This window comes from Mesoplodon mirus, assembly GCF_964341445.2.
Source record: "Mesoplodon mirus genome assembly, chromosome: 3".
Lineage (NCBI taxonomy): Eukaryota > Metazoa > Chordata > Mammalia > Artiodactyla > Ziphiidae > Mesoplodon > Mesoplodon mirus.
In genome coordinates, this window is record NC_138978.1 from 102,543,749 (window position 1) to 102,556,154 (window position 12,406).

Here is a 12,406-nt window from a genome sequence, read left to right on the forward strand (position 1 = left end):
TATATATGTACTTCTATTATAATACTATCATTATGAAAACTAAAATAATTACTTTTATTAAACATTAGTTATTTTAGTTTTGAAGCTTTCCAAATAAAGTATAACTGGTACCCCTGTCTCAAATATTCATTTATTTGAAGTTTATATTTTTTCAGGATCTTCAAATCTTTAAATACAATAAAAGACCTTACAAATCACTATGCCAGGAAAATATACATGCTTTCTTACTTTAATCAGTTCTTAGAAAGACTAGTTTACTTAAATTCTGTTGTAGAATCTTAGAACTGAACTTTGAACCTGGGGTACATGCCTGTATCACTGATATTTGCATAATTTATTCAGTATCTGTAGCAGTTCCCCTAAGTCTGAGGTACATTTATTTAGCTTTAGGATACAAGGATTAAAAAATAACTAGAAATGCTTTTTGTCAGTTGGATTGAAATAACTTTTTATTACCAAGTGGTTGGCATCTTGTATAAAGAAAATGTCAATTTTTTATTTTTAATCTTCATCGTTTACCATTTGTATGAGGTATATATGATATTGTTTCATTGATGATCTAAGGATAATGCTGAAATATTTAGATTTCCTCTCAATATTTTAGAAAATCAGTGCAGATACTATTGGAGATGAAGGGTTCTTTGACCTACTGAGCCGATTTCAAAGCAATCGGATGGATGATCAGAGGTGCTGCTTAAAAGAACAGAACTCTGGATCAGCTTCAACAGCAGCTTCTGCCACTCCCCCCAGAATCATGCTACAAAGTAAGTTATCTGTGCTTCTCCTGCAATTTGATATTCTTTTGATTTATTTCTGAGAATTTAGGAGGTAAAGGAGCCTGAATCAAGGTATATCTGAAACGCTGGTATCTGTACAGTTTCAAACAAGGTTTTGTTTCAGTTCCCCTAAGTTTATCTGTATTTCTAGTCCAGTGCACTTTCTACTAACTATATCATACTGCCTCCCAAGTTTCCTAGGGGTTGGGGGAAAAAATCTAACTTTAAAAAACTAAAAATAATGAGGAAAAAATTATAGTTATACATACCTTATGATTACATGTAAAATGCAGATACTTCATATGTGGATTAAAAAAGAAAAGCCAAGACAGACTGAAGAGGAACCTATGGCTATGGCAGAAGCTAAGTCTTGCCTGAGCCTTTGAAAGGTCTAAAATAGGTTACTTAAAATTTTCGGGCTTCCCTGGTGGCGCAGTGGTTGAGAGTCCACCTGCCGATGCAGGGGACACGGGTTCGTGCCCCGGTCCGGGAAGATCCCACATGCTGCAGAGCGGCTGGGCCCGTAAGCCATGGCTGCTGAGCCTGCGCGTCTGGAGCCTGTGCGTCTGGAGCCTGTGCTCCGCAACGGGAGAGGCCACAACAGTGAGAGGCCCACGTACCACCAAAAAAAAAAAAAAAAAAAAAATTCTATTTCAGCTACCAAAAGACTTCCTCCCCCATAGACCAAGACTTGCCAGCAGCACTTAACTCGAAGTTTAGTTAGCTGAATGTCCTATCCAGGGCATGGGATAATAATACTGTCCATTCATCCTGGTCTGAGAAAGTATGTGAGAAAAGCAATTTAGTTACCTTCTGAAATCTAGCCCCATATCTTATAAAGTTACATATTGGGTGACATTAGATAAAGGGAAATATAGTCAAGTCCGAATTACCTCCAAGCGGACCATCTGAAGTACTCTGGAATTCATTCTTCCCTCCCCATCCATTTAGTCTGGCCCCAGCCTATCAGTGACAAAGCTAAAGCAGGAGGGCACAAAGGGTGTTGGGAGTGAATAAGGCAGAAAGAAATTGTATGTATATAATAAATATGCTTAAATAACTTTATTATTTTTGGATTTTTTTCCCTCTATTCATAGCACCATCTGTTTCCATGGTGTCCCCCAACACAGATGAGTTTTTAGACCTTCTTGCCAGCTCACAGAGCCGCCGTTTGGATGATCAGAGAGCCAGTTTCAGTAATTTGCCCGGGCTTCGTCTGACACAAAACAACAGTCAGTCAGTACTTGGCCACCTGATGACTAATGACAACAAAGAGGCTGATGAAGACTTCTTTGACATCCTTGTAAAATGTCAAGTATGTCTGCATATTTTTGTCATTCCGTATATATAGCTCAGATGTTGTTGAGAGCTTTGGCAGTATTATGATTCTAAATTGGGAAAAGCTCATTTTGTATTAGAAAGGCAATAAGTTGATTATTCAGGGGTCCATCAGACACTGTTTCTCCCTTATGGTCGCTTCGTATTTTGTGTTCCTTTTGGCTGGTGAGATGGGATGTTGCTAATGACTCCCTCTAAGCTGTAGTAGAGACTACAGGAAGAGCCCCTCTTCTGAATTTTCGGAATAGCATCAGAAGCAACCAGTGATTAATATGGAGAGAGTCTAGCTGGGGCCCTTTCTAGACAGCTTACCATTTGGGAGAAATGTATATATTGAGATAGCTTTCATATTTTAGCTGTTTTAGTAATTATTAACCAAAGTGGTTAAGAAATATCTCAAATGGCTTGGACAGGACCATGAGAAAAATAATGCTTATTTTCACTAAAAAGAGACATTTCCTGTGCCTAACCCTAGTTCTGTGTTCTATGTCTCAGTTTTCTCATTCATAAAAAGATGAGATGATCTCTCATTCATTCAATCAAAATATTACCGAACACCTTTTATGTTCTGGGCACTATTCTAGATATTGGGGATACACTGCTTTTTAAAGGATCCTACATTTTAGCGGGAGAGACATTGAATAAGAGTGTGTGTGTACAGATAGATAGATAGGTAGTATATGTCAGGTACTGATACTTGCTATAAAGAAAATTAAAGCAAGATAAAGAGGTAATGGGTAACCAGGGGTGGTGGTGGTGGTGGTTGATGGAGTGTCTGTTTTAGACGTGGTGGTTAGGCAAGACCTTTCTGGGTTGACACTTGAACACAGACCTGAATGAGGTAAAGCAGTCAGCCATGTGCATATTTACTGGAAGAGCGTTCCATGCAGAGACAGCAAGTCCCCTCTTGGATACAGAAGCTTAGCAGGTTCAAGGAATGGCAAGGTGGCCAGTGTAGTGTGACTGGTGTAGAGTGAGTAAAGGGTAGAGGAAAGTGCTACAGGATGAGGATAGAGAAGTGATCAGTGCCTAGATCATATAGGCTCTTGTAGGCCATGATGAGGTCTTGTGTTCCAGAGTGATAGGAAGACATTGGAGGGTTCTGGGAGATCATCCTGACCATCGTTGAAAGAATGTAGTGGCAAAGGGTGTTTGTTAGTAGGAAAACCAGCTAGGAAACTAATGTGGTAATAAGGCAAAAAATATTGGTTACTTGGACTAGCATGTTGGGAGCTGTGATGATGATAAGTGGTCAGAATAGGGATATAACTTGAAATTATGGTTGGTTGGCAAGACCTGTTAATAAACTGGATGGAGGGTATGAGAAAGAGAATCAAGGATGATTCCTACCTTCTTGGCTTGAGTAACTGAGTAAACGGATGGTACCATTTACTGAAATGGAGAAGACCAGAGGAGAGACAGGTATGGGGAGAAAAGCAAGAGTTTTACTTTAGATATGTAAACGTGGGAAACCTAATTAGACATTCAAGTGGAATAGGCACTATTAAAATAAAATCCTGGAGCCCCAGAGAGAAGTAACTTTAGGAGTCATCAGCATATAGCTGGTATTAAAGCCCTGGGAAAGAGATTACCTAAAGAATAGATAAGGAAATAGGAAGACTAAGCCCTGGGCACTGGAAAACCACTAATTGGATAAAGGAAGATGAACCATTGAAGCAGGAAATCAGCCAGAGATTTGGAAGAAAACTTGGAGAGTGTGGTAGAAGCCAAGTGAAGAAAGTGTTTGTTTAAGGAATGTTCATCTGTGTCAGATGCTGCTAAGAAGCTAAGTAAGATGATGGCTGAGCCTACTAGATATGGCAACATTTATAATTGAGAAAGATACTGTTTTAGTGGCATGAGGGGGCAAAGGACTGAGTGGGTTGAGAAAATGGGAAATGTAAAAGGGGAGATAGTACACAGAAAAACAGGCAGGCAAAGAAATGAATCATGAGTTGTTGGAGGGGTTACAGGATATAGGTGGGTTTTTTCTTATTTTGAGAGTTAGTATACAGCATGTCTGCTGATGGAATGATCATGTAGAGAGGGGAACCAGTGAGGCAGAAGAGTATAGGATAAAGAACAGTTTTTGCATAGGTAAGAAGGAAAACAGAGTATATGTGTACAGATTTGGAGGTAGAAGCAAGTAGGAATTATCTCTGGTTGCTTTTATTTTCTTAGCAAAGTAAGAAGTAGAGCTATTTAAGGCAGAAGACCTAAACAGACATTTCTCCAAAGAAGACATACAGAGGCCAAGAGGCACAAGAAAAGATACTCAACATGGCTAATTATTAGAGAAATGCAAATCAGAACTACAGTGAGGTATTGCCTCACACGGGTCAGAATCCCATCATCAAAGTAAATACTAGAGAGGGTGTGGAGAAAAGGGAACCCTCCTACACTGTTGGTAGGAATGTAAATTGGTAAAGCCGCTATGGAGAACAGTATGGAGGTTCCTTAATAAACTAAAAATAGGACTTCCCTGGTGGCACAGTGGTTAAGAATCCGCCTGTCAATGCAGGGGACACGGGTTCAATCCCTGGTCCGGGAAGACCCCACATGCCGCGGAGCAACTAAGCCCGTGCGCTGCAACTAGTAGCACAGCTACTAGAGCCTGCGTGCTGCAACTACTGAAGCCTGCGCGCCTAGAACCCACGGTCCTCAACAAGAGAAGCCACCACAATGAGAAGCCCATGCACCACAACAAAGAGCTAGCCCCCACTCGCCACAACTAGAGAAAGCCCGATGCAGCAACGAAGACCTGGAACAGCCAAAAAAAAAAAAAAAAAAAAAAGACAATCCAATTCAAAAATGGGCAAAGAGGCACAACACTGTAAACCAACTATACTTCAATTAAAACAAACAAAAAACTAAAAATAGAGTTACCCTGTTATCCTGCAATTCCACTCCTGGGCATATATCTGGAGAAAACTCTAATTTGAAAAGATACATGCACCCCTACGTTCATAGCAGCACCATTTACAACAGCCAAGACATGGAAACAACCTAAATGTCCACTGACAGACGAATGGATAAAGAAGATGTGGTACATAAATACAATGGAATACTACTTAGCCATAAAAAAATGAAATAATGCCATTTGAAGCAACATGGATGGACCTAGAGATTATCATACTAAGTGAAGTAAGTCAGAGAAAGACAAATACCATATGATATCACTTATATGTGGAATCTAAAACATGATACAGATGAACTTATCTATGAAACAGAAACAGCTTCACATAGAAAACAAACTTATGGTTACCAAGGAGGAGAAAGGGGACAGGAGGAGGGATAAATTAGGAATTAACATATACACACTACTATATATAAAATAGATAACCAACAAGGTTCTACTGTATAGCACAGTGAACTGTATTCAATATATTTTAATAAACCATAATGAAAAAATATGAAAAAGAAAATATAACTGAATCACTTTGCTGTACACCAGAAACTAACACAACATTGTAAATTAATTATACTTAATTAAAAAGAAAAAAAAAGAAATAGATGGACTTCCTTGGTGGTCCAGTGGTTAAGAATCTGCTTTCCAATTCAGGGGATGCAGGTTCAATCCCTGGTCGGGGAACAAAGACACCCCACGTGCCAAGGGGCAACTAAGCCCACATGCCAGAACTAGAGAGCCCATGTGCAACTACAGCGCCCACGAGCCACCACAACTAGAGAGAAGCCTGCACACTGCAACAAAAGATCCTGTGTGCTGCAACTAAGACCTGACGCAGCCAAAAGAATGAATGAATGAATCAATGAAAGAAAAATAGAGCCATTTAGCAGAGATTGAGGTTGGAGCATGGTAATTATGAAAAAAAAAGGAAGTGGAGTATAGTTGACTTGGAGAAACTAAAAGCATGCTGACCAGGGAAAACAGGGTTGCTGAGCTGTGCTGAGGTTCACAGTCATGGAACTAAGGCTGGTCAGTGTAGTTGTATATTTTCTCCAGTCATAACCAGCTGCTTAAGGAGGCAGAGAGAGAGATTTAATCAAGCTTTGTATTGCCAGGAGAGTAGGACAGAGAGGGAGAGCAATGTCAGGAAGTGCTTTTAGTAACAGATTTTGGAACCTGGACTGTGTCTAAGAAGGGATGTAAGGAAAGGTGTGAAAGTGAAAAGTGGCAGTGGTCTCAGTGGATTCAAGAGATGCTGAAGTTACCTAATAACACACCATCAACATATATAAAGCAAAAATTGACAGAACTGAAGGGAGAAATGGAGTTTTTACAATAATAGTTGAAGACTTCAATCCCCACTCTCATTATTGGGTAGGGCAACCAAGCAGAAGATAAGAAAAAACAGAGGACAACAACACGATAAACCAACTACATCTAACAGATTAGAATAATACATAACAGAACAGAATACACATTCTTACATGTATATGGGACACTCTACAGGACAGACCATACATTAGGCCACAAATTAAGTCTCAACAGATATCTTAAGATACCATACAAAGTATCTTCTCCAACCAAAATAGGATGAAGTTAGAAGCAACGGAAGGAAAAATTGGAAAATTCACAAATTTGTAGAAGTTAAACCAGTGGGTCAAAGAAGAAATTAAAAGGGAAATTAGAAAATACCTAGGGACTTCCCTAGTGATCCAGTGGGTAAAACTCCGCACTCCCAATGCAGGGGGCCTGGGTTCGATCTCTGATCAGGGAACTAGATCCCCCCATGCATGCCGCAACTAAAGAAGCCCACATGCTGCAACTAAGTGTCCACGTGATGCAACTAAGAAGTCCACATGCCACAACTAAGAGCCCACCAGCACACAACCAAGTGTCCACATGATACAACTAAAGATCCTGCGTGCCGCAAGGAAGATCCTGTGTGCCGCAACTAAGACACAGGGCAGACTAAGTAAATATTTTTTAAAAAAACACAAAAAAACCTAGAGACTAATGAAAATGAAAACACAATTTACCAAAACTTATGGGATGCAGTGAAGGCAGTGCTCAGGAAAATTTATAGCTGTAAATGCTTACATTAAAAAAGAAAGATCTCAGATCAACAGCCTAACTTTACAACTTAAGGAACTAGAAAAAGAACAACAAACTAAACTTAAAACTAGCAGAAGGAAGGAATAATAAAGATTAGAGCAGAGGCAGATACAACAGAGAACAGGAAAAAAATAGAGAAAATCAACAAAATCAAAAGTTGGTTCTTTGAAAAGATTAACAAAATTGACAAACTTTTAGCTATACTAAGAAAAAGAGAAGGTTCAAATTACTAAAATTAGAAATGAAAGCAGGGACATTACTACTGATTCTACAGAAATAAAAAGGAATTATATGAGAATGCTATGAATGACTGTATGCCAACAAGCTGGATAATCTAGATGAAATGGGCAAATAACTAGAAACACAAAACCAAGACTGAACGATGAAGAAATAGAAAATAGATCCATAATTCATAAGGAGATTGTATCAGTAATTAAAAACCTCCTGACAAAAGAAAAGCCCTGGACTTTATGGCTTCACGGGTGAATTCTACCAAATATTTAAAGAACACTAATTCCAAAAATTGTACAAAAGGGAACATTTCCTATTCCTAAGTCATTCTATGAGGCAAATATTGCTGATACCAAAGCCAGTTAAGACTTTATAAGAAAACTACAGACCAATATCCTTTTTGAATATAGATGCAAAAATTAGCAACAAAATACTAGCAACCAGAAGCCAGTGGCATATTAAAAGGATTATATGCCATAACCTGATGGGATTTATTCCTGGAATGCAAAGATGGTTCAACACATGGAAATCAATCAATGTAATATACCAAATTAATAGAATGAAGGAAAAAAACACAGTCATCTCAGTTGATGCAGAAAAGTCACTTGACAAAATTCAACACATCTTCATGATAAAAAAACAAACTAGGAATAGTAGGCAACTACCATGATGTAATAAAAACCATTTATGAACCACACACACACAGCTATCATCATACTCAGTGGTAAAAGACAAAGCTTTTAAGATCAGGAACAAGACATGGATGCCCACTTTGCCACTTATATTCAACATAGTACTGGAAGTTCTAGCCAGTTAGGCAAGGAGAAGAAACAGAAGGCAGCCAAATTGGAAAAGAAGTAAAATGATCTGTTTGGAGATGACAGGGTCTTATATGTAGAAAATCCTATAGATTTCACGAAAAAACTATTAGAACTAAGAAGGAAAGTTACAAGATCAACATCCAAAATCAGTTGCGTTTCTATACACTAATAATGAACAGTCCAAAAAGGAAATTAAGAAAACAATTCCACTTACAATAGCATCAAAGAGAATAAAATACTTAGGAATTAACCAAGAAGGTGAAAGACTTGTACAGTGAGAACACAAAATATTTCTGAAAGAAATTAAATATGACATAAGTCCCTCCCACTGGAAGACTTAAGATTGTTAAAAAGTCAGTACTGTTTTGACACCTGACATAATCCCATTGCTCCTCATTTGTAGGATAGTGAAGGAATGGTCAGATCAGTATACTGGTCTGACAATTATTTAATAAAGTGAAAAATTTTTTTAAAGTCAACACCACCCAGAGTGTGATCTACATATTTAATGCAATCCCTATCAAAAATGTCAGTGATGCTTTTTTACAAAAATTTAAAAATCCATCCTAAAATTCATATGGAATCTCAAGGAAACCCAAATAGCCACAACAATCTTGAACAAGAAGAACAAAGTTGGAGGACTCACACTTCCTGATTTCAAAATTTATCACAAAGCTACAGTAATCAAAACAGTGTGATACCAGCAATAATGAGACCCAATGGAATTGAATACACAGCCCAGAAATAAACACTCTCATATACTGTCAAACAATTTTCAACAAGGGTGACAAGACCATTCAATGTGGAAGGAAGTCTTATCAACAGTTGATGTTGGGAAAACAGGATATCCACAAAAGAATTAAGTTGGACCTTTACCTAATACCATATACAAAAATTAACTCAAAGTGGATCAAAGACCTAAATATAAGCGCTAAAAAACTATAAAGCTCTTAGAAGAAAACGTAAGGGGAAAGCTCCATGACTTTGGATTTGGCTATGGTTTCTGGGTTACGACACCAAAGGCACAGGCAACAAAAGAAAAAAAAGACAAATTGGACTTCATGAAAACTTAATAAAACTTTTATGGATCAAAGGACACCATCAACAAAGCAAAAAGGCAACCCACAGAAAATATGTGCAAATCATGTAACAAAGATTAATCTAGAATATAGAGAACTCCAAAAGCTCAACAACAAAAAACCTGATTCAAAAGTGGGCAAAGAACCCAAATATTTCTCCAAAGAAGATATACAAATGGCCAGTAATTATAGGAAATGATGCTTGACATCACAAATCATTAGATAAATGTAGATCAAAACCACAATGAGGGACTTCCCTGGTGGTGCAGTGGATAAGACTCCATGCTCCCAATGCAGGGGGCCCGGTTCGATCCCTGGTCAGGGAACTAGATCCCCCATGCATGACGCAACTAAGAGTTCACATGCCACAACTAAGACCTGGAGCAACCGAATTAAAAAAAAAAAAAAAAACCCACAGTGAGCTACCACCTCACGCCCATTAAGATGGCTATCAAAACAAACCAAAAAATGCAGAAAATAGCAAATGCTGGTGTGGATATGGAGAGATTGGAACCCTTGTGCACTGCAGGTGGAAATACAAAATGGTGCAGCTGCTATGGAAAACGGTATGGCAGTTCATCAAAAAGTTAAAAACAGAATTATCATATGCAGTCCCACTTCTGGGTATGATTGAAAGCAGGGACATGAACAGATATTTGTACACCCATATTCATAGCAGCATTATTCACAACAGCCAAAAGGTGGAAGCAACCCAAGTGTCCATCAGCAGATGAATGCATAAACAAAATGTGGTGTACATACACAGTAGAATATTTTCAGCCTTAAAAACATGCTGCAACATGGATGCTGAGAAATATGCAGTCACAAGAGGACAAATACTCTGATGCCTCTCATGTGAGCTAGAGTGGTCCAATTAACAGTGACAAGGTAGAATGGTGGTTGCAGAGGCTGGAGAGAGGGGAGAATGGGGAGTTGTTGTTTAATAGGTTTAGAGTTTGTCTTGCAAGATGAAAAAAGTTCTGGAGATGGTGGTGATTATTGCACAACAATATGAATGTACCTGATACTGAACTGTACACTTAAAAATGGTTAAAGTGGTAAATTTTACATTTATTTTACCTCAGTTTTTTAAAAAATGATTTACTAGGGGTAGTACTGGGGAGCTTGATCTGGAAAAATAGGAGTCCGTGGTCAACCTGAGATATTTTAAAATCATGATTTCAAAGACGGTGCAGTTATTGAGAATGACTGTGTCTGGCCTCTGACCATGGGAGCTAATGGATAAGGCAGAGAGGGCAAGGATGAAACACCAGAGGAGGGGAGGTCTAGGAACTGAAGCTCCTGAGTGTTGGGGAAACTTAGAAGACAGTGAAATGACCACGAATCGTGACGGGAGAGATGATGAAGAGTGAACCAGGTGTGTGTGGAGGGTGGGATGGCACTGACTAGGAATCCGGGAAGCAACGGCCCCTTACTGGGCGGTGGGGTTAAACATTCGGGCATGTTAGTGCACAGTGCCTAGCAAAACGGGGCACTCCGATGTCAGCCATCACATTCCTACTCATATTCTTGAGTTACAATACCAGACACTGTCCTGTAGACTTTTAAGTGCTTTCATTTGATCAAAAACATTTCTAACGTACTTCTAAAATAAGAATCGTTAAGTCAGAACTTGAAGGAAAAATTCACTCTGGGTTATTTATTTCCTTAACAGATTTTATTACCTAAGATGAGGGTAGGCAAACTTTTTCTGTAAAGGGACAGAGAAAATATTTTAGGCTTTTCGGGGCCCTATGGCCTTTGTTGCAACTGCTCAACTCTGCCCTTGTAGCAGGCAAACAGCCATGCATAGTTCATAAACAAACAAGCGTGGTATTGAAATGAAAGTACTGTTTACAAAAACAGTGGGCAGTGGGTTATAGTTTGCTGACCCTTGGCCGAAGACAGTATTTATAAGGTAGTGATGTAGGGTTTTTGTACCTCACATGATATTCCTAAGGATTTGGTACATTGTATTTGGCGATGCCTATTACGGTAAGATTATAATCTTGGACATAGGTGACCTTGCATCTTAACTAATCTTACCAAAGCCATGAAGCTATGGCTTCATAATACTTGTTATACACAATACTTGTTATGCTCTGATTATATAAGTCATTTCAAATAAAAGATCTTACTAGGTTTCAGGTCTAAAGATTGAGTAAATTTCTAAGAGGCAGTAAATGTTTAAAGCTACATTTTGTTGTGAAAGACAGACATAACATACCTTGGTGCTCTCCTTCCCTGCAGTATTTGTATTTTAATTTCTTTCTTGTAAATTTTTAGGGATCCAGATTAGATGATCAAAGATGTGCTCCACCACCTGCTGCCACAAAGGGACCAACAGTACCAGATGAGGACTTTTTTAGCCTTATTTTACGGTCTCAAGCAAAAAGAATGGATGAACAGAGAGTTCTTTTACAAAGAGATCAAAACAGAGACACTGAATTTGGACCGAAGGACCTTTTGCAGAGTAATGCTCTGTTGGAACTTGAAAATTCTGGAAAAAAATAAGCAAACCACTAGTATACAATGAATATCTTTTTTAAAGCGACCTTATTTCCTTTCAGAACACTGCAGGAAAATTCAATCTATTACTTTTTTCCTTCAAAGGAGAAATTATAGCACTGTACTGCAGCTTAAAATGTTTTTAGCATGATGTAAATATTTAACCTTTGATAGCACAGTATTAATTAACATTCCTCTGGACACTCGTTTCAGGGTAGAGGTGTCTTAAAAGGTGCTTCATCAACTTTTGTGATTACTGCTTGGGATTATGTTCTTCAGCAACTTGTCAGTTTCCTTTACATAGTATTTGTAAAGTAGGAAGTTAAATGAATCTAGCCTAGGATTTAATCCTCTTGCTGAGGTCGTTTTTTTTTTTCACTCTTAATTGACAATGGCTCTTTTTTATACCAATGTAGGGCGAAATTATGCTATTTCATAAAAATAATATAGTTGACCAATGTGTAAAAAATTATACAGTCTATTAAAAAATCTAGATTTTTTTTCCACTAAGAAAATCTCTATTTTCAATATAATTTTAGGCCAAAACCATTATAAAAGAAACTCTTAAAAATAAACTTCTTTAGCGTGTTTTGGCCTCTGTGTAATTTTTTAAATAACTTTTATATATATACA

General features: G+C 38.1%; 1 protein-coding gene across 2 annotated transcripts in view; it reads left to right on the forward strand.

The window, feature by feature from the left end:
• Window positions 1-12,361, forward strand: part of GPSM2 (G protein signaling modulator 2) — a 62,512-nt gene extending 50,151 nt beyond the window's left edge. For both annotated transcript variants that reach the window (XM_082612679.1, XM_082612680.1), the window contains 3 exons: window positions 605-764; window positions 1,874-2,091; window positions 11,552-12,361. In XM_082612679.1, coding sequence (XP_082468805.1) covers window positions 605-764; window positions 1,874-2,091; window positions 11,552-11,779 — 606 coding nt within the window. In that variant the 3' untranslated portion in view covers window positions 11,780-12,361. The remainder of the gene's footprint in view (window positions 1-604; window positions 765-1,873; window positions 2,092-11,551) is intronic.
• Window positions 12,362-12,406: the final 45 nt, after the last annotated feature.